The sequence below is a fragment of the Etheostoma cragini genome, chromosome 2, assembly GCF_013103735.1.
Source record: "Etheostoma cragini isolate CJK2018 chromosome 2, CSU_Ecrag_1.0, whole genome shotgun sequence".
In the NCBI taxonomy this organism is placed as follows: Eukaryota; Metazoa; Chordata; class Actinopteri; order Perciformes; family Percidae; genus Etheostoma; species Etheostoma cragini.
This window is the reverse complement of record NC_048408.1, coordinates 3,328,918-3,351,948: the sequence shown is the minus strand read 5'-3', so window position 1 is coordinate 3,351,948 and position 23,031 is coordinate 3,328,918. Positions and strand designations below refer to the sequence as shown.

Genomic DNA, 23,031 nt, shown 5'->3' with positions numbered 1-23,031 from the left:
TTTGGAAAAAGGCTGCAATGAAACAAAGAGTGAAAAATTTAAAGGGGTCTGAATACTTTCCGTACCCACTGTACATAGTCCTCAGAAATCCACCAGAGTTTAGAACGCCAATTTAAAGGAAGAGGACACAGGACATCCGGCCAAAAAGATTAACATCCGGCAGAATTTTCTGTGGCAACTGAGCAATCCCGGAAATGGAATGTTGTGGCCATAGACTGGCCTAATTGTAGATCAGTTGATCTGGACAGACAGCTGTTTTGATAGTATGGTGCTGGATCATAATTAAACCAGTATGGGTCACTAAAGAACAATGTACTGGGACATTGTGGAAAGTCTCCACTGTGTTGGACTAGTAGAAGTCCTACAGAACGCTTCAGAGGCATAATTAGTATGGTCTAGATCGATATTTTTGGGGTGATAAGGGGCGTTTTTAAAAATTCAGGTCAGATAAAGCTACTTTGTTTGGCTCAGTAACTCTCTAAACAGACGATTCTAAATGAGTGCAGTGTGCAGACCATGAATTTTTTTATTGTTGACAGAGTTGATGCACCAAGGTTAGACAGCTGCCATTTTTGATCACAGTCCAACCATACAAGCTTATTTAATCAGGTCCGCTCCTGGTATCTTTCCACATGGCAAATATTAGGCTGCAAAAGTTGAGGATGAAACCCTAGTCTGACTGTTTGAACCACTGGGACCACAGGGGCCGAGTTTAGTTCAAATCAGAGTGCTGATCTGAGACCTGTGGGCCTGTGGTGGTTGACAAGCACCAGATGCAGAGTCATGTTGGCTGGCCAATGACCCTGGATGAGTCTTCTTAAAGTCAGGAGTTTGATAGGAAACAGACTGTGATGGCTTGAAGAAAGGAACTTAGACAACCACAATTAGAGTCAGACTTCATTAGGAGAGGGGGCATGAAAGAGAGAATACAGAGGGAGGAGATTTCAAAGGAAGGAGAGTGAGAAAAAGAAAGACAGCTGCATGGAGTGATGGAAATAGAGAGACAGACAGACGTCTCCTCATATATACATTGCCATCTAAACATAATCAGAAACAGCTCGGAAATAGGGTCTTGAAATGGCTAAAAGGTTGTGCATGCATTGCTGTTTGTGGATTTGTGTGTGGTCCTCTTTTCCCAAAGCAGTCCCAGCCTGACCTAACCAACCAATGTTCAGCCAAACATCTAAAATATCACTCTCACCACTTCCTGCACTTTAAGACATGCTTTTCTTCCTTTATCCGCTCATATCACTGTGTCCTTTCCTCTGCTTCTCGTTTCTTTGTACCAGGAATTTTGCAGGAAGTCAAACACTGAAGCAAAGTAAACGAGAGGCCTTTAGCTTGCATAAACGATGTACACACAAATGCAGAGACCCATTTCTTTAAAACTCCTTATTTACAGGAGGATGTCGCTGAGCAGTGAGAGAGGAGAGAGAGAATCTAGGCTTTTCTTTTTCTTTTAAAATTTGAATGAATGGAAGTCACCTAACGCTGAGTAAAAATGACCTGCTGCAGCAAAAACTACACCTGTTTAAAATGTAATGCACATTCTGTCTTAATGCTGCTGATGGCTAGCTCTTTTTTACCTAAAACAGAACTTTATGCAGTCTTACAACAGGTTTGAGTTTCTTTTTTTTCATATACAGAGAGGTTGGTGCACGGCCATCTAATCACATTTTGCTTTGTGGCCCGAGCAAATGAAAACACAAGTAGACATAGCCTGAGGGGTGCTGTTGGGTATTGCACTTATTGGGTGAGCCTTTGTTTTTGTGATTAAAGCATAAAACATGGAAACATTGCCGGAAAAGTACATTAATTCCCTTTAAATATGGACATCCCCTGCACTTTATGAATTAGAATTGATTAGACCAACCTAGTGTGGTTATACAGTGTATTTTTTTTCTTCAGTTTTTACAATTCATTAAAAAACATACAGTTGGCTGTGATAGTCACATACTGTACAAATGGGTGCTTGCATATCAAAGCTAGTGTTGAAACTGACACACCCATTCAAGAGTGTAAATGAAAGGTATGCAGATGTGTTGCTGCTGTTTGAGCTAAGCAGAACTTAAACTTTAAGAGCAAATATGACAGCACTATATCTATCTGTTGGTGTCTCCATGCAGTGGGAGTCTGAGTCTGAACTGGGATGTTTATCTCCCTCCCTGTCATCCACACACACAACACACAGTGGTTACAATGCAGGCTGAACAGTGAGCCTCCCCCCTTCCTTTAGAGTATACCACAAGGTGGGATACAGAAACTGTATTTTTGTATTTTATTCACAGTGCTGTCTCAGGCCTCAAGGCCTCCTCTTGGATTCTCCTTGTTTTCAAACGTACTGCTGTTAGTCAGAGGGACACAACTGTATTCACTTTGACAGGAAAATCCCAAGATGGATCATAAACAAACCTGTGAAAACATTGTTGATCACTAGAGCTCATAGTCCTTACCGTTTTCACTCTGAATTGGTTTCCAACCCATTATTTTAATCCATGTCAGGCTCTGTCTTTGTCTCATTATTTATGAGTCACAAATTCAAAGTCTTTCATGATCCTGAAAACTACACCCGTAAGGTCCAGTTCATGTTGCCACAGGACTTCAATTCTGATTTACTGTGACTTATTATGATCATTATTTCCTTAGCATATGTAAGCCTATGTCATCTGATCTTAGATTATCTGATATGTATTTACCCAGATGTTGTATATTAGAATTGTAAAATACTGGAGGGTACGCTTATGTAATGTGGAGAAGGCTTACAAACATTAATTGGCAATCAAGTCAAAATTGTCCATTAAAAGACAGACAAAGACAGTTCATTCATTAAGACCTTTTCTGACCTGATCAACATGTCTCATTAGATTCAGTTCAGGCTAATGTTAACTAGCAAGGTGATATTAATTCATTCTAGAAGTTATGCTTTAAGTCAGAGATCTTCAACATGGGGTAGCTGCAGGGGGGGTCAATGTCTGAAGATGTACATTACATACATGAATCCAACATATTAGTAGTAAAGATATATTTGTTTTAATGGAAACTACATTGATGATGGCCTTTTTAACATTAAAATATGATGTATAAATATGTGAATATGCCAGAAAAATATTTATTTAAAAGCTATAATATGCACCTTAAAAAGGTCTGTAGGCTTGAGGCCGCCCTACATGTTAAGAAGGTCCTGTTTATACGCAACTCAATTTTATTATATTCAGTAAGGGGGTCCCTGCTCTCTCTCTCTATTAGCAAAGGGGTCCTTGGCCTAAAAACACATTGAAGACCTCTACTTTAAGTAATTAGACAAACTTTATCCAATCTCTTCTCCAATGAAAAGCCAGTATTAGCTCTAAACTGTTTTAAACCAGCTGTGACATCTGTTTGTAGACATGTGAACAAAGACGGTGTAATAGCTCGCCACTCCTCAACTCTCCCTGAGTGAAAAGACGCCAAAACCCCTCCACTGTCCAGCCTTTAGATTCCTCAGAGACGCCAAGGCTATCAGCTCCAAGCGGAAAAACAACAGAAAACAGACAAGTTTCTTTGCAAACAGGGGGGATGACGCCAAGGCTTATTGACGACGTCTCTACTGAAAGCAAAAGGGAGGTCAGACCGAGGCGGAGAGACAAACACGAATAACACTTAGTGCTTTTTACTTTGGGACCCAGTAGGCAATTCTCTTCAACACCAGAACTAATCAATGAACCACTGCATACGAGAGAGGAAGGCGAGAGAGAGACAAAGAGAGAGAGAAGAAGAGAGAAAAAAACATATTTCTCCTCAACACCAGACCTAATCAATGATAGTGATGGAAAGAAGGGATGGAGAGTAGGAAGAGCAAAAGAAAGAAAGAAAGGATCTGTCTTGACATGAGAAAGAATCAATGAGATTTCGATGGAGGATAGAGGCAGAGAGAGGGGTCAAATGGCAGAGAAGTTATTTGAAAGAAAATTGTAAGAGAAGAGAGAGTCAATCATTGATCAGGCTAATGAACCTCAGGCTAGTGGCTGGTGGCCGGTATTAAAGCCAAATACACACAAATGGAAAAAGGCACAAACACGCAGCTCATGTCTGAGGCTGATTGCAGAATGGAGTCACTTAAGTAAATCAAAATGTTGTAGCAGACTCCATACAAGGAGACAGAGAGACGCAGGCAAAGAGATAGAGTGGATGTGTGTGTGTGTGTGTGTGTGTGTGTGTGTGTGTGTGTGTGTGTGTGTGTGTGTGTGGTTGTGTGCGTACGTGTGTGACAGCCAGTGCACTGTCCTGACTATGAAATGAGACGTAGCTGGAAGAATATTTTATACTTAATATTTTTATACTACAACTCGCTGTCAGAGTTCAAGCTCGTTTGTATTTCATGTTTGACTGAGAGGTCTTGATTTGGTTTTGATTGGTCCTAATCCTTGGTGCAAAAGCTATTATTGTTTTTCAGCTTAGCTTTCAGAGATTTGCAAGGATTAATTGTGAACGTTGGGTTGTTTTCAATGTGTCTGAGTATTTTGCTAGGTCACATTATTATTAGTCTGGCATTGCCTAAACGTCCTCCACAGTGCTGCAAAGGTGGGCCTGGCTAGTCCACACAGCATTCTGGGATGGGAGAGAAATGTGCTTTGGTTTATTGGTGCTGCAAGATAGCCTCAGGAAGGAACTTGTTTAGATGGAACATATGCACGTTCAAAGGTCGCTGTATTATGACCAAACCGATATATCTGGTTGGGCCGATATTATCAGCCGATATTAGGCATTTTACAAACTATCTATATTTATAATGGCCAATAACTGAATATTTAAAAATAAATGTATAAACGGACTAAACACCCTTTAACCATGTTATAACTCTGTTGGCCACTAATGATTTTTTTTGTTATTCTGTTTTTCTTCAAAGGACTTTAAGTTTCATATCTTAAGTTTATATTTTTATACATTTTATTTATTAGATCTTTAATACATTTTGATATTCCTTTGTTCTGTTGTGAAAATAAAACAGCAAGTTTATTTTAAACTGTATTATAATATTATTTTAGTGAGGACTCATAAATAACTACAAATAACTAATGTTGGGAACATGTTTTTATGTTTTGTTACGCATTTCTGGATATTAAAAAAATGTTGGAATATCGGATTTTGAAATCAACAAATATTTGTATCGCTATCGGCCTTAAAAAATCCTTTCTCGGTCATGCTCTATTTCCGACTACAGATGAGACTAACATGGAATTTATATTGCAGCAAATCAGCTTTTGTGTTATTGGCACCAGTCTTTTGGGGAAGTGCAAGTTTAGTGATACTTCTCAGCTCAGTTGATGTTGTGATGGTCATAAAACGTACTTTTCTTAAATTTGACTAGGGGGAAACCTAAAGAAACTCTGGAAAAGGTTTTTTTGTAAAAGAATGCTGCTGCTGCAAAAAAGGGCAATCAAGGGAAAGTTTTTGGTGTCCTTGACAAAATATGTCTCGAATTTACAACCTGATGCCAACATCTGCTACAGCATGTTTTAAGGTAGGGTGCTGAATAAATAATACTGCCAACCAATCAAATATAAATGGAGATAATATCCCTCTTATTAATGTCCCTCTTACGTTCATGATGTATTTTCCAGATGTTACTTCTTTATCGTTTCAAAGCGCTTTTATACGTATAAATACCTCATTCCAGGGCAACGTTGGCTTTGCTTCCGCTGTGAGGATTAGTGGGTTGAAACCACAGACTGGGCCCAAGGACGCCAATTTACTCACATCTGCTGAATGAGCAGAGAGCATACGTACGCATGTACAGCCTACACTTGGTACACATTGGCAGAGTATAAAGCAGGCGTTAGCCTTAACCATCTTGCCATTGCATGTGTCAGTTAAAAATGTCATGTTGGAGCCAGAATAAATGGAAGCATGGCCAGTGTATACTTATGTTATTTTTTATCTTTTAAATGCGTTTGGTCTCCTTCTCAGTTAGCCTGCAATGCAGGAGTTATTGACCAACAACTCACTGTTCCCAGGGTCAGTATGTCCTCATCTGTCTGGAAAAGGTCTCACTGCTATGAAATATAATTGGTCAAACCTGCCACTACACACCTGAACATTTATTTTTCTATAAATTACTACTAGTCAACACAGTAAAAGCTCCTTGCCAGGTTGCTTTTGAAAGGAAAATCCCTGACTCAGTTATTGAAAGCAGTACTGAGTGTAGTTGTATAAAAGACATGACAAAAGTCACAGATTGAATGTGACAGTTTTAAATGCAGTCTTCTCTTTCTTTTGGTGATTGGGCAACAGGCCACCAAACCTAAATGACAATATTCTTTGTTCAAAATGACCCCATGAAGCAGGGGTAAGGCCACTTGGCTTTTGATGTGGTCAATCAGTTTTTGTGTTCTTTTTTTGTGGAAATTGGGCTGCTGTTTATTGACATTTCTTGAAACCAATCCCAATTGTCATGTGCCGTTGCAAAATAGCCTCAGGAAAGCATTTGTTTTGGTGGAACATTTGTATGTTCAAAGGTTGTTTTAATCATGCAACAGAAAATTCAGATCGTACAGATAGTCTAGCTAGATGTCTGGATTTACCCTGCAGAAATCTGAGGAGCAGGTATCCATAGTCCTCAGATTGGACAGATAGTCTAGCTAACTGTCTGGATTTACCCTGCAGAGATCTGAGGACCAGGTAACCATAGTCCTCAGATTGGACAGATAGTCTAGCTAGCTGTCTGGACTTACCCCGCAGAGATCTGAGGAGCAGTTAACCATAGTCCTCAGAAATCCACCGGAGGTTAGAAGTACAACACAAAGTAGGCGTGAGGTAAAAAAAGGACATACGGCAGAATGTCTGGCAGCAACAAAGCAATCCCAGATGTGATATTGATATAGACTAGGTTGTTTTAAGCTGTTTGAAGGCACAACTTAGGTAAAACCATTTTGATTTGAATGGGTCCCACGTCCTCTCTCTAAGCATCACCCTCTAGACAAGCGTCTGTTTTAGCCCTTGTGCTCATGTTAAACTCTAATGATAGCAAAATGGTCAGTATGTGTGCTCCGTCCAGCAATTTTCATAGAGTGAGCCTTGCAGCCTCAAGGGACTCAATGGACTCTTAGTGTGGTTTTATTGAGATTTAATGGTATGTCACTACACAGGCAATATGTTTCATATAATACCAACGCAATAAAGCAAATTTGATTGTGAGAGTGGTTGGGAGAGCAAAACAAGTGAATGTGATGGAAATATGGAAACAAAGAGTAGGACATACGTTCAAAAAAGGTCCTGGTGGCTATGTGGACAAAAAAAGGATAGAAAACAGATGAAAGAGTTAAGAAGAAAAAGCAAAGGAAGACCCAGTGGCTTTGAGGAACACTGTCTTCCATATTAACGACTTGGCCAGAGCTAGAGTAAAATAACGGATAGAGAGAGAGAGAGAGAGAGAGAGCAACAGGGCATCGAGAGCTGACTTGGCAGGAGAAAATGAATGAGAGAATGAGGGCGAGAGAGAGAGGGAGGGAAGGGAGGGTGGATGAAGGGTCAATAGACTGGTGCTACAATAAGGAGCGAGAAATGTGGAGGACTGATGAGAGGCTCTGAAAAGGCTGCAGCTGCCTATACTAAATAACCGAGTGGAAGAGAGGAAAGGAAAGTAAGAGGAGGTCAGATGAAGAGTATGGCTGGAATAGGAGGGAGGCAATTGGAGAAAAATATGGAGGGAGAGAAAGAAAAGATGGAAATGACAACAATGGAAGGGAGAAGGGAGAGGAAGTTTCTCCTGTTTTTTGTCCAAATCAAGGAAAGGAAACAGACTTATAGTGATGCTTATCTCTCTACTTCCTCCTTCTAAATAAGTTTTTTTGTCTTTAATGTCCAGTGATATAACCATCAATAACACTTTCCCTATCTTCAGTTAAGTCCCTTCCTTCCCTTTAATTCTCCATTCCCACCCAAATGAGCTTTACTAGCAGTGGTGCTCCTACCAGACACAACAAGACTTTAAACAGACTTTTAAAAGACTAATGTCTGACACCATCTCACATCTGAGTTAAAGACTGTCATATTAAGACCAGGGATCTGGCAGAGTCACAAATTGCAAAACTAGAAGTAGATTTGTTTTGAAAAATGTAACCAAGCTAGCTAGCTACTGCTAGCCTTAGCTGGTAACTTGAGGGGAAGACTTCAAATATTCTGTTCTCCCGTACATACAGATGAATGTCTCCAGTACCCGGAGGTCTGCGTTTATCCGCCGGTAAAACTTCAGAAGGGTTGGAAATCGGCAACTTTCCCCTTTGGCGTTGAGCTATGGCAAAAGATAACCCTGTGTTATTTTTTTGCCTCATGTTTACTTAGATATCATTATTGTTCTACGAATATATGAATAAATAAAACATTGAAGGGACAACTTTTAGCAGATAGGTTTTTGGATGGAAATGTTGAATGTGACTAACAAGTTGCATAGAGATAGCTGTTTTTGGATTGCACTGAGAACTCTATCACCCATAAAGCCAGTGCACTGATCTGTTTCTAGGAAGAGATGGTGAGTGCAGAGCTCCAGCTGTTATTGTTCCAGGTTTCTTTGGAAGGATTACCTCACACTTTGCTTTGCAAGGATATAGTATTACATTTCATTCCTAACAGGACAAAGTGTAATTGCCCAGAAAGGTGACCTCCGTGCCATGTTTCTCTTCTCTGTGATGAGTCACCGAGAAGAGAAAAATCTACAAACAGTAGAGACATTTGACTCAGACGTACAGAATTGACACCAACTTAAGCTTGGCTTTTTTGTTATGTTTCTGGCACCCCACACACTCAACAGGACTCAGTCATTCTGAGCTAGACGCATGGTAATCATGCTGAGATTCGCTACTACAATATACAAATATCAGCCTAGATTGAAATATAGCATTTTAATCAGAAAAAAGGGTCAATACAGCAGTAGTGTTTCTGAGGTCTACTTTAATTTATTTAAATAATAATAATTATTTTAAAAAATAAGGTTGTGCTTTTTTATTTTAGGAAATTGCAATATTGTTTTTGATACTTGATTTAGTAATGTCCAGGAAACTGCTGCAATGTCTTGTCTTTTTGTTCATGTTATGTCACTTTCCTTTCATGTCATAATTCCTAATTTGGAGGGTGAGGGGAGGTCATGTTTCAAAAAATCTCAAATAGAAACTTGAAAGTTACCAACCCGTTCTCTCTCAGAGACAATGGCAGAGAGTTGCATAAAGTACGTAGTATGTAGTATGAAAAGAAAACCACAAATGCCAAGCATCCGTATTTTACTTTAATGTGTCGAAGTTCCAAATCACTGATTGCTGTGTGGAAAACAAGTTAGCAATCTCTATGATAGCACCAGAAACACATGTCATACAAAGTGGCCCCGCTTTCTTTTGTTTTTATAAAATGTAGACTACTGTAGCTTAAATTCCATGCAGAGATCCCTTCCCAGTGCTGCTGTGTCTAAGCGGATTACTGGGACGCTAACGCCGGCATTAAAGTGGTCTCTGAGTACTAACCGTCAGTCTTGGCCGACCTGTTGTAGAAAGACTGTGACGGAATTCCCTTTCCTCTCACATTCTCTCCTCACCTTCTTTGCTGCATCCCATTATGTTTTCATTTCATGGTTTCTCTTCCCTTTTTCCTTCTCCTTTCACTTTGTCTTAATACCTTCACGTGTGTCACTTTTTGTTTCTTTCTCCGGGTCTTCACTTATCCTTTGCCTCCCTCCTTTCCTCCTCTCTCTTTCTCTCCATGTCTCTTTTTTTCTTTAAAAGGTGATGTTGTATTGTCAGATGCAGTGGCCATGAACATTTTACAGCACAGGAGTTACTGGGGAGAAGTGGGGAGAAAGAGCACACACACGCACTAGCACACATTAATATTTGAGGCCCCTTATTTACTCCATTTTCTCTTTGCGTAGCAAAATATGGATTTTACTCTTCTGAATATGGAGTACATCCCGTTAAGCAGATACCCTAATAACTGACTGGAATGGGATTTGTTTCTGTTGGCTAAATAGCTGAATTATGGCTTTAGTCATTTGTTTATTTTAATGTAAACCAACACCAGTGATGTTTCGTGTCAGCCTCAGCAATCAAGCTTTTGTTCATTACCACTCTCATACACAGTGTTATATTTCTAGCCTCATCTGGAGAGAACCATCAGCATTTAGATAACATAAAGCTTGTCTGCAGATGACCCGAGTGCCTGTTCATATTCTTAGCTGAGGATCAGAGCTCTCTCTTTGTGTTAGAGACACATATGGTACTTTAGCTTCATCAATTCAGGTTTTGCAATTCATCCTGTTGACAGTGAAGGTATTGGAGGCTCTCACAGCTCTCAGGGAGTTCCCCCACTAGTCCAATCCCTTGTTTTCTTGCCCCCTTTTCAAGGCCATATTGTACTTCCAATGTGCTGTTTGTTTTAATACTAATACTACCCGGTTGTCAGGTCCCTCTCATAAAATGTAGCTCAAGGTGGTCAAAGTGCACTGAGTTAAAAAGACAGGCAGGAAGATGAGACAAACAGGTGGTAGAGCAGAAGGTTTGAGGTTTGATCCAGGGGCCTGCAATCCCATGTCGGCTTGTCCTTGGGCAAGACAAGGATTCCTGAATTGCTCCTGTGAATGTGTATGTCATGAGCAGGTGGCACCTTGTACGGCAGCCTCGGCCCCAGTGTATGAATGTGTGTGAATGGTGAATGGTTCTTCTACTACTGTATTCAAAAGCTCTATATAAATGCAGTTGATTTTCAAAAATGCAATCAAAATACAGAGTTGATTAATAAAAGTAAAGATCAAGTATCCACAGGCACGGCTTTTTTTAAACTTTTTTCTATCTTCAGAGAGAGGGGTCCAGACTTTTAAAGCGTAGTTCATGAACGCATCACGCTTTCTTCCTGACCAATAGGCCAGCAGCAATGGAGGAGCTGAGGCCTCTGGAAGGGCTGGAGACTACCAGAGAATCAGCATTGAAGACCAGCCCTAATTCGTCAAAGCTACATTGTTTAAGAATTTCTCCCATCTAGCGCTGAAATTGTATATGTACATAACTTTGTAGCCCCTCCCATTCCAATTGCATTTTAAGTCCTTCGGTGGGGGAGCGCAAAATATAGTGAGGCAATGTTTACATTCCATGAGAGAGGCAACGGAGGTCTGTGTTTCTAATATTTTTCTCTAAGCAGTGTAAAAAAAAGTCAGTGGAACCAAAATGATCTCTTAGTATCTCCATGGTTACATGCAGCTGTTCTAGCTGGAGCTAGTCTGTATTTCAACTGCAGGACTTGAGTTGTCTGCCAGGGAATTCACCACACATATATGATTACGTTTATGTTATAAGGTAGACAATCCTTTTTTTATTGTTGACACGAGGAAAAGTATCCTAGATGTCATTCTATGTCAGATGTCATTCTCCAACCAGGCTATAGTTAGCCAAGCAGCTTTAAAACTTTGAATTAACACAATTGGGCAGATTTACCTTTAGAGAAGAAAGCAGGCAACTTTAGCGGCAACCGGCTTTCCAATCTTCTCCCCTTCCATCCCTGGCATTTGTCACGCTTCTACTGAGTAGAAAAGCACAAAATGCTGAGGTAGGTCTTTGTCCATCTTTGGCTAATGTGGTTTAAAGATGGAGGCGCAACATGGCAAAGTACATAGGAAGCATGAGCACATATTTGTAAAAGAACAAAAAGGTGTTTGCTAAGAATCCACTCAAAAAGTTGGAGCTTTAAGAGCTCTAAAATATAAAGTGACCTAGAGCAGTTTACCCAGAATAAGATGATATACTCCCTTCTTTTTTTGTCTGGGTGGAAATTTCTGAATAGGCTGAGGAAGACCATCACTGACAGACTTACACAAGTCCCGTCTGCATGGTAAAAGGATATTAGTTTAACATTGTAGTATAATTAGTCTGCCAGTATATTTTACAATTAAAAGAGGACTATAGGCAACCATATCGGGCATGCATCTGTTACATAAGTTCACTTCCAGTTGCGCGCATGATGCAGAACATGATGTTTTGTTTGTTCTGTAAAGTAAAAAGTTACAGTTCACTTTTACTTTTAACCGCGACACAAACCCAGGTCTCTTCTCTTGGGTCTAAGTCCCGTGTATGTTTGAGCCATATAACACCCCCCCAACCTGTCACCTTAAAGGTGCACTATGAGTTCCCGCATGGTTTTAGGGCGATACTATTTTTTTCTTAAATCGTAGGCATCTATCCTTGATCCGCTAGCTGCCGGCCCCCTAATTACACTGTGAAAAAGCTGGCTGCCGGCCCCCTGAATACTCTGTGAAAAAGCTGGCTGCCGGCCCCCTGAATACACTGTGAAAAAGCTGGCTGCCGGCCCCCTGAATACTCTGTGAAAAAGCCCGGTCTCGGGAGACAGCACAGGGGTCGTAAACGTCAAACAAACACTAGGGCCACAGGATAGCCACCAAAATACAACAAACCCGTACCAGCCAATCACTGACAAGATGGTTGGGGGAGGGTGTGTGGGTTAGTAACAGTTAGTCATGACAGTTAGGGAAACATGGGGGGAAGGGTGAGCTTTAGAAGAGCTGTAGATTGTTGCTTTAGATTCATATTTAGAGACACCATAGTAACTTTTTGTTGTCGTGTTCGATGCAGACAGCACTAGAAGCAACGTGATGTCATGTTTTGCTGGTGCAGTGCATTATGCTTCATGAACGAGACAAGTCTGAGTGGTAATTTCAGTCAGCTAGACACAATCCATGGCAACTCATTTAAAAAAATGTCTAGACCTGACCTTACTTAACAAGATTTATCTGCTTTATGGCCTTTTACTAAAACATTTTTACTGAGCACATTGATTACATGGCAATATGTCTGTGAGCGGATTAGTATGCGCTCCGTACCTTTTACTTTCTGTCACTTTGGGTTTTCATAGTCTAATTATGAACTGTTCATAAGAATTCATGTTATTACAAATGACATCATTACAGTGCTTGCATGTTTTTATTTGTGGGAACAAAACTGTGAGCCTCTTGCACAGTGTTTTACCTCCAAAAACAGTAAACACAGCCTACGCTCTCTGTAATTTGGCATTGGCTAAAAACATATGTAATATGATTAGTATTTCTGATCTGTGTAGCAGTGTAAAACTGCGCCTGTCTCAATAGAATTGGAATGATCCCACCTAAAACATCTCTGCCCCCTCTGTCTCTCTTTTCCTGTGTTTTAATTTCTATCTTTTTTCCTGGTGTGGGTCATTAAGCAGAGAGGGGCACTTTCCACCTACATGCCCCACAAAGGCAGCATGTGGCTGGGGAGAGAGGCCTTCCTTACTCCCCTCTCCTTGCTGGGAGTACAGAGGTGGAATGAGTTTTTACGCTTCAAAAACCACAAGTCTTAACTCTACTACTGACCTCTTTTACTTTGTCGATGATCCTTTTACTTTCCCCAGGATCTGTTCTCTATTAGTTTTCATTCTCCTCGAAATCTCTCATTCCTACCCTCCCTGTCTTACCTCTTGCTGTTCCTCTCTTTCAGTCCACATTGTTCTCTGTCCACCTCATCTAAACTCTGTTGACCAATGTTGTTGCTTCTGAAACTTTTAATTGACTTCTTGTGTCACCTCCTGTTCTTTCTGTATCCTCTTTTTGTCTCACTTTGTTCAATTTTCGTTCAACAGTGATGGAGTTTAACACCAACCCTGATCCTTCAGTTGACCTTTAAAAAAAAAAATAGCAAGAAAAATAGCAAGAATTCAAACACAACTTTTCAGAACAAAAGTTCTCCATGGCTCTATATTCCGAAGACGCGATGTGCGTCAGACGTTCATTATGCTGTAATGGATCTTTCTTTTTTTTTAGCTACTTTGTGGAGTGAACACCAAATTCCGTAAAAAAGAACAAAACCTTGGAAGCACTAACAAGGGAAGTGTATAATATTTAACTTGGTTTATGAGAGAGAGAGAGAGAGAGAGACTGGGAAGTTAGTTATGCAGAGGGAGAATAAGCGTTGAACAAGAACAGAGAGAGTGATTGGCATATAGACATCCATACATGGAGACAGAGAGTCATGGTGAAGCTTATCATAGCTCTGTCTTTGATAAATAACCTCTACCCTCAACCTCACTGCTCCACTGAGATGGCAAATTACTGTGTATGCACACTGAGAGAACTGTGTGTGTGTGTGTGTGTGTGTGTGTGTGTGTGTGTGTGTGTGTGTGTGTGTGTGTGTGTGTGTGTGTGTGTGTGTGTGTGTGTGTGTGTGTGTGTGTGTGTGTGTGTGTGTGTGTATTTTGGAGTACTAAGATCCTAACCTGAGGGTTCACATATTTGTTGCAAAACATTTGTCCTGTCATACTGTAACTACAGCATGGTCACTTTGTACACACAGAGCAGTTCCAGGAGGATCACAAAAGCAAAACATAGGCTTTCTGTTCCTTCTTTCTTATTCTTGTTCTTGTTCTTGTTCTTGTTCTTGTTCTTCTTCTTGTTCTTGTTCTTCTTCTTCTTCTTCTTTTGCAAATTTCCTGTCAGCTCATCTAACAGTATGTGTCTTCACTTGTTAATTCAAGCACACAGCAGAGGCCCTCTGGGAGTTAATTAAGGAATGAGAGGGAGTGAGACCATCTGATTTTGGCACTGTTGTGCTGTGGTGTACCTAGGACTAAAGGCAGAGTGCCTACAGAGCAACGACTGGACACCACAGTTAGATAATCATCTCATACTCAGAAAATGGTTTGCCCAGTGGGACATCATTTTCATAAGCCTGACATATAAAAGTGTGCTGGTAATCATCTGTTCCGAGACACCTCTAGGTGGGATGACATTACTCGCTAGGAAGACAAGGTTCATGTAGATCCAAAAAAGAGGTTTCGTGTAATCAACAAACGTGTAAGGAATGTTTTCTGACCAGTGTCCATTACAGTCCAGACAGTCCTGATGTCCCTCCAGCATTTCTTTTGTTTTATTTTCATCCCACAGACATATGAATATGTTCTGATCTGGTTAGTTATGGTTATAGATAGTTATAGATGTCAGTATAGCCAGTGTTAAGTTGTTTGATATTGTTTAGTGGCAAAACGTCTGAACACACTGACATAAAAAAGGAATGGCAAATATGGCTTTTATCATGTTTAATAAATGACTTGCCTGACAGATACTTGTGTTTTATAATCAGGAAATTGGAGCCCTAAAGTAGCAGGGTCCATTTTTTGTGTAGAGCTAACACAGAAGGCTGCAGCCTCTCCACAACACTGTGTTAGTGTGGCTTTTATAGGAGGACGTATTTTGCTGTTTGACCCGGAGTCTGTATAATAGTTTGATGCGCCCTATGCAGCAACATTTTAATAATTTTCATGTATTTGACTTAAACTGAGGGAGTTGGAATTCATTTTAAAATGCCCTCTGTTAAGGGATTTTGTTCTAAATTAATCTTGGTGGACGTGACCTGCATGCGTGTGTGTGTGTGTGTGTGTGTGTGTGTGTTTGCCATGATTACAGTGTGGTGTTAACAATATCTGTTCCAGCTGCATCAGCAAAAAAAAAAAAATTAAATTTCAAGATAAAGTAACATTTAATTGATGTAAAGGCAATATTCTCAATTGTACATCTGACAATTGCATCTTAAGAACGTTTTTTTTAAATGAATTAACTAACTGATTAACATTTTTGCCTGCTGCAAGTATGTTGTGTTGTATTTGCGAGATGATGGAACCCACAGTGCTTTTCTCCCCCTTTGCAAGACACATGAGTTCCATTCAGATGGCCCCGGTTTTCTGTATTTTACAGTGCACTGAAAGATATATTTGAATTTTATTTTATTGAATTGAATCATATTTTACAGTGCACTGCAAGGAGAAAAAGAAAGCTCCCGTACATATGAAGGGACTGGCTTTCCTTAACACAAAATTTCATCTCTTATCACTCCACCAATTTCATTGGTCTGGTCATTGATTTGCATAACTTTATCTGTACTTCTTCAGGGTCTGTTGCCCTCTCTTTCTCTTCACTCTCATCTTTTTTCTGGATCTGGGTATTTTTCTTTCTAACGTGTATTGACGGAAAAGAAAGGTGTGCGTGTGTGTGTGTGTGTGTGTGTGTCTGTGTGTGTGTGTGTGCGTGTGTGCGTGTACATGTGACCTGATTGCTTATTGTCCTGCAGAGATTGGGACTTGGCTGCAACAGACAGTTGTGTGCCTTATTTTCTGATTTGCATCCCAAGGAGGATTTAACAATAGACTGTTTCCTCCCTGGTGATTATTTTAGAGCATGGGGAAATTGATTTGAACTGAAGTAACTTACACTTTGTCCTATCGCATGGTAGTTATTTAAACTATATGTGAAAGTGATATTGAGTTTATAGTAAAAAATCTAATCATGTCCATTCGTCTCACAGACCTAATTTATACTTACACAAATGTATCTTCCGAGACAGAGCTGCAGGGGAGGAGGAAACTATTTTAATGACCACGTGAGTGTGTTCAGTAGGTAGAACCAAAACACCACAGGGTGTGTTAGTGCAAGTCACATAACTTTCATATTTGACGTGTAAAGATGAACCTGTGGCCTTGATATTCACGATGGTGTGTTTGTGTTGCCCTTGAATGTCTTATTGACTTTATCCTCAACAAATGCACTTCTTAATTCACTACAGATCAATGTTTCATCCATTTGAGCTTAACTACTACCTGTGCATGTTAGCAATAACTTGTTGTTTAGTTGTTGTTAGAAACTGTATGAGTTATGACAATGGAAGCCATAACCAATGACTGCCTTGACACAATAGAGGAAGATCTTGGAATGCAAATTGCACAAGAGACTATTTAGAGACTATGTCATGGCAAATGACAATTAATGACTTATGCCACACTCCAGGTGTCATTTTCACGAAGCTCCTGAAGGCTATAAGTAGCTCCTTATTGACTGATATAGGATAAATCCTAAAAATAACGACTGTGTCAGCTCTATTTTTAAAACTTCTAGGAGTTTTGAAGGGTAGTTCACAAAACAGAACATTTCTGTCTGTCAGCTGAATACGCAGGCACGCGCGCACACACACACACACACACACACACACACCATTTCCTTAGAAAAAGCTGCATTATTGGATACCTGTGTGTAGATCAAGGTTATAATCGTTAACAAAAACAAACGAAATAACTAACCCGGTACCTGGTTAGCAAATACGCGGGAACACCAAAAGCAGGAAGAAGCCTAGGTTAATATGTGGATTAATACTGGGATGTAAATGTGCTGTATTTATACATGTGCATATTATTGCATATGTACATGGATGTCCACACAGCTGTGTGAGTCGATGGACTTCAAGAAGTTTGACACTTTATTGAAACCAAAGTTCCAAACGCCTGTTCATGTATATGTTCTTTAGTCTGTTGGCTGTTTAGTTTTTGTCCTGGAACACATCACTTCCACATTCTGCACTTACTGCGGTGTCTTGTGTGGACTGTTGAAAAATGTATGATCATATTTAGGCCATATTCTATGTACTGTTGCTATTACAGACAATACATATTTCTAAAACCGGATGTTGCTTTTGTTGAGTAAATATTACACAATACTTATTTTGACCTTTTTGAATCCCTCAACAAATAACCAATATCACAAATAAAGACTAAAACTAACAAAAATTAAACAAAACTTAGCATTACAAAAAACAAATAAGCAAACCCTTTTTAAACACTAATAAAACTCAAACTGAATTTGAAAACAAAAAGTCAAAAAAAAAAAAGAAAGAAAGAAAAAAAAAAAGACAGAAGACTAAGAACTGTTCAGCACCCAGAAAAAGCCGGTGGGTTTTGGTCTCAGTGTCCAGGCTGTGGCTGCTGTTTGAGACACATCACAGACCCATTTGGATGTCACCTATAGGCAGGTTGTGTCTCTACATATAATTCATAGCCACGACCTTCCATTCCCAGGATTGCTCCGTTGCTTCCGTAATTTCTGCTGGATGACCTTCATTCAGCTGGGTGTCCAATTCCTTCTGCTTCCTTTTGTTTTTTTCGTTTGTTGTAATTCTAACCTGCGGCTGATCTCTGAGGACTATGATTACCTGGTCCTCAGATCTCTGCAGGGTGAATCCAGACAGCTAGCTAGACTATCTGTCCAATCTGAGTTTTCTCTTGCACAACTAAAACTACTTTTCATACCCAAATTTAAACTTTTTTTAGAAGTATTTTGGGTCTGACATTAGGATTAATAGACAGACACATAGAGACCAGAGATACAATATTTTGGAAGATGGAATGGGACATTGATCGTGACACACACATGAGAAATCTTTTCTGCTGCATTAAGACTTTTTGTCTGTCAGCTAGGGCGATAAATCACCCTGTCTGTCTCTCATTGAGATTCATTCATCACTTTTTTTCGGCAAACAGTACCCAGAGTGATGTACGTGTGTGTGTTGTTTTTTAGCATCTGAGTGAATAAAAGGTGTTTAGATTTACATTTGCAGTGATGACACACAGATGTAGACTTGTTAATGATTCTTTAACACTCATCCAGAAAATTCTGACTCTGTGTGTGTGTATGTGTGTGTGTGTGTGTGTGTGTGTGTGTGTGTGTGTGTGTGTGTGTGTGTGTGTGTGTGTGTGTGTGTGTGTGCGTGTGTGTGTGTGTGTGTGTCTGTCAGCATTTAGCCTTGAAGGTTTGCATAAGTGGAGTAATTACTAAGTCGGCAAAACAGCATATGGAGAGAAAAAGGGGGAGGAGGAGGGGTAGAGCTAGCACAAACACAAATTCCACCCTACTTCTCCTCCACATATTCCTCCTTTTCTCCTTTTGCTTTCTATTTTCTCTCTAGTGAGGGCACTGGAGAATGAATAACAGCAGGGCTGGGAAATGGAGATGTGATGCTCTTTATGCAAATCAAATACATTGCCATTCATTTCCTTCAGAGCACCCTGAGGACAGAAAAGGAGCCAAAAAGCAATGGGGGAAAAAAACAGCAGGGAAAAGTTGAAGCCAGGTCAACTTTAAACAAATATTTTTACAGAAACGAAGTGGGGTTTTGTGAAGGCCAATCACTGATCAGTATTCAGGCCGTCTGGGCTGAGCTGAGTAAAGGATTGGGTCACAGTTCTCCCTGGCCCCGGCCACGACATTTACATAGTGGTTACCATCCAATTTGGAATTTGACAGCTACAAGCTTTTCTTCTTACATTTGTCTTAGATGATCTTTACAAGCAACAGCATGACATCAAGATTCAAGAAGTGTTTATCAGCAGATATTCATTTCTACTGAATTCATTACTGCAATACATTTGATTTAAATCTCATCTGCCATTGACAGACTCTACTAGTAGTTGTTTGCCACCACTAGCACCTCAGGGTTGTATAATATAACGGAAAGAAAACAAAAGGACGAGGTCTTGGTGTGTGTAAATTTAGAAGAAAACAGCAAAGATTTGACTTCAGTTAATATTATTTCTCACTTAGAACAGCTACTCAAACATGACATCATAATGTCATGTTTTAAGCCATAAATCAACTCTGGGGCACACACAAAGTTGGACATGTACGCACACAGAACACTATATAGAGGTGCATTTAATTTTATTGCCACCACCTATATAAATATTAAAGTTATGCCATTGATCTTCCGCGGCATCTTCAATCTGTCCATCTGTTGCCTCAGGGCTGATACATTTAGAGGAGCTGTCTGACTCAAAGAAGTCAATAGAAAAGTCTCAACAGCTTGAACAACTACACGCACCATAGTTAGATTTCTGCCAATTACAGCATCACAGATATTCCCATTTACTTTGATAACGGGGAAACGTCTGTGATAAGAATTAATTGTATTTTCTCACAGATGAGACACTGTATGATATTTGATCTGAAGTGGAATATGATGGAATTTTGAATATGAAATATGAAAATTGAATATGTTTTCCCCACAACAAACTGGATACAGATGAATTGAAGGGTAATAGAGCTTGAGTGTGGTTGAATTCCATTCATTTTCCCCGTAACATTTTGATTATTAGCCGTAATGTCTAAACCATCCAAGGTAGACTGACCATGAGCTGTGAGATTGTGAAACGAAGGTTTATGCCTCTATGGAAAACAAAAGTCTGTATAATATCAACCTTGTTTTTAAGAAAAACATGTTTTATTTGCTATGTCATGGAGAAGTAGCACATTACCTACAATCCAAAGCATTACAGCGACGTCTCTGATTGGTAAAGCTCGCTGTTACCATGGCATTGTTCACTGAATCCAAGAACCCATGAATGGCTATGGCGAGCTGCTGCCATTGAAGTCTATGATTGTTTATGTACTCAGTCCTGCACCTTTGCCTTTTTGGGCTGTTTTCAAAATGTTCTTTCATGCCAGAGTTTTATGGTCCGGATTCATCTCCTAGTAGGTTAGCTTGGTTCCAGGCTTAAAACTCTTTTTAAAAGCATTTTACGAAATATCAATGGAGATATTGAATGAGAAACCCATCTCCGTAAGAGAAGGCGTATAAAAAGTGTGCAGTCACTCTATAAAAGCTGAATGAAGACCAGCATCCCTCTAAACATGCTTCTCCATTCTCGTTGACAGAGCAACCATCCAATCACCACGGCTCCACCCTGCCTCCAGTACCTCCGCCCCACCGCCAGCAGCCCTCAATAACAGCGCTTAACCAATCCCTGGGCTCCACGCACCACGCTGCCCAATCACTGAATTCTACGCGTCAGCTAACCCCTCCTACTGGAAGCCCGGCCCCTGTGGCCGGCCAATCACCAGCCGAGCTGCAGACCACGCCCCCTGAGAGCGTCCCGCTGCAAGACAGCTGGGTGCTGGGTAGCAATGTGCCTCTGGAAACAAGGTAAAGTGACTTCTTAATATCTTAATATCTTACTTTTCATCTGTCTTTGCCATTTTTCTTCAGCATGTTCTGCATTAGCACTTACTTTTGACAACAAAGAGCTATAGCTGTAGTCAACATCAGCATTGTTGTTTATATACATGTATTTGCATTTTATTACATTTACTGTTACTAAGGAAACGTGCACTTGCAGAGAGCTCATATGTCACAAGCCTCTCAAAGTCTTAAGGGACAAAGTACACGGCACAGCACTCCATCACTCTCTTTCTTGGTCAAATAGCCCTTACACATCCTGGAGGTGTGTTGTCCTGTGGAAAAATAAATGATGGTCCAACAAAATGCAAACCGGAGGGGATGGCATGCCGCTGCAGGATGCTGTGATAGCCATGCTGGTTCAGTATGCCTTCAATTTTGAATAAATCCCCAACAGTGTCACCAGCAAAGCACCTCCACACCATCACACCTCCTCCTCCATGCTTCACGGTGGGAACCAGGCATGTAAAATCCATCCGGTCACCTTTTCTCCGTCGCACAAAGGCACAGTTGGAACCAAATATCTCAAACTTGGACTCATCAGACCAAAGCTAAGATTTCCATTGGTCTAATGTCCATTCCTTGTGTTTCTTGGCCCAAATTAATATATTCTGCTTGTTGCTTCTTCTTAGCAGTGGTTTCCTAGCTGCTATTTGACCATGAAGACCTGATTCACGCAGTCTCTTCTTAACAGTTGTTGTAGAGATATGTCTGCTGCTATAACTCTGTGTGGTTTTGATCTGGTCTCTAATCTGAGCTGCTGTTAACTTGCGATTTCTGAGGCTGGTGACTCGGACTTATCCTGAGCAGCAGCAGAGGTGACTCTTGGTCTTCTTTCCAGTTTTGTTGTGGCACTTGATGGTTTTTGTGACTGCACTTTGGGACACATTCAAAGTTTTTGCAATTTTCCAGACCGACTGACCTTCATTTCTTAAAGTAATGATGGCCCCTCGTTTCTCTTAATTTAGCTGATTGGTTCTTGCCATAATATGAATTGTAACAGTTGTGGAATAGGGCTGTTGGCTGTGGATCAACCTGACTTCTGCACATCACAACTGACGGTCCCAACTCCATTAATAAGGCAAGAATTTCCACTAATTAACTCTTGACAAGGCACACCTGTGAAGGGGAAACTATGTCAGGTGACTACCTCATGAAGCTCATTGAGAGAACAGCGCTATCAAAAAAGCAAAGGGTGGCTACTTTGAGGAATCTAAAATATAAGACCTATTTATTTCACACTTTTTTGTCAAGTACATAGTTCCGTATGTGTTCATTCATAGTCTCCTTCAGTTAGAATCTACAATGTAAATAGTCAGGAAAATGAAGGAAACGCATTGAATGAGAAGGTCTAACCAAACTTTTGGCCTGTAATGTATATATTTAAAATATATCTTATATATCTTTTTTATGTATATTATTTATTTTTTTAAATAAATAAATGCAATGTGCAATAGGTGCCAAAAAAATCTATCTTTAGTATTGCCAATTTGTTTTGTTTTGTCATGGTTCATGTGTGCAATAAACATTACACTTTGTGGGAAAAAAATTGTGGTAGAGATTCGTGAAATCCCCAAAAATAAAAATAAATCGTGATTCATACTTTTTCCTAAATTGTGCAGGCCTACTGGGAATTTTCCTAGACCTGTACAGTTCTAATCATAGTTTTTGCCTTTCAATGCATTCCACAGTCAGTGTATTTCCTTTCAGCTGTAACACAGGTTTTATTGGATCATTTGAACCCTGACAACCCACTCACTGAACAATTTGTTAGTCTCTTTCTGTCTTTGTTGAAAACAAATTCCACTCACAGTTCTCAGAAATTTTAAAAATCACGGTTCTCTCTTGCAGTGTCACGTCATGTTAGCTACTGTATAAAGGCCTTTTGCGACTAAGCGGTCCACACACATGCACATGCACATACATGCACACACTTACACACACACACACCCACACACACACACACACACACACACACACACAATTTATGTGAGCAGCCTTGACCCTCTGTTCACCAGACAATGTGTTGCCCAGTCCGTCTATCACTCCTTCCTTTCTCTGTCCTGGTCTTGTTAATGTCTTTCACCCATAGAGAAAAGAAGAGTGATGAATTGAGAACTGTCTGTCTTTGTTACTCCCAACATTTGGGCTGTGTGTGTGTGTGTGTGTGTGTGTGTGTGTGTGTGTGTGTGTGTGTGTGTGTGTGTGTGTGTGTGTGTGT

At 40.2% G+C, this 23,031-nt stretch overlaps 1 protein-coding gene across 3 annotated transcripts in view; it reads left to right on the top strand.

Moving 5' to 3' along the window:
• The window catches only part of LOC117952226 (teneurin-3-like), a 242,888-nt gene that overhangs the window by 84,213 nt on the left and 135,644 nt on the right, over positions 1 to 23,031 (top strand). For all 3 annotated transcript variants that reach the window (XM_034884389.1, XM_034884382.1, XM_034884373.1), the window contains one exon: positions 20,510 to 20,777. In XM_034884389.1, the coding sequence (XP_034740280.1) occupies positions 20,510 to 20,777 (268 nt within the window). The remainder of the gene's footprint in view (positions 1 to 20,509; positions 20,778 to 23,031) is intronic.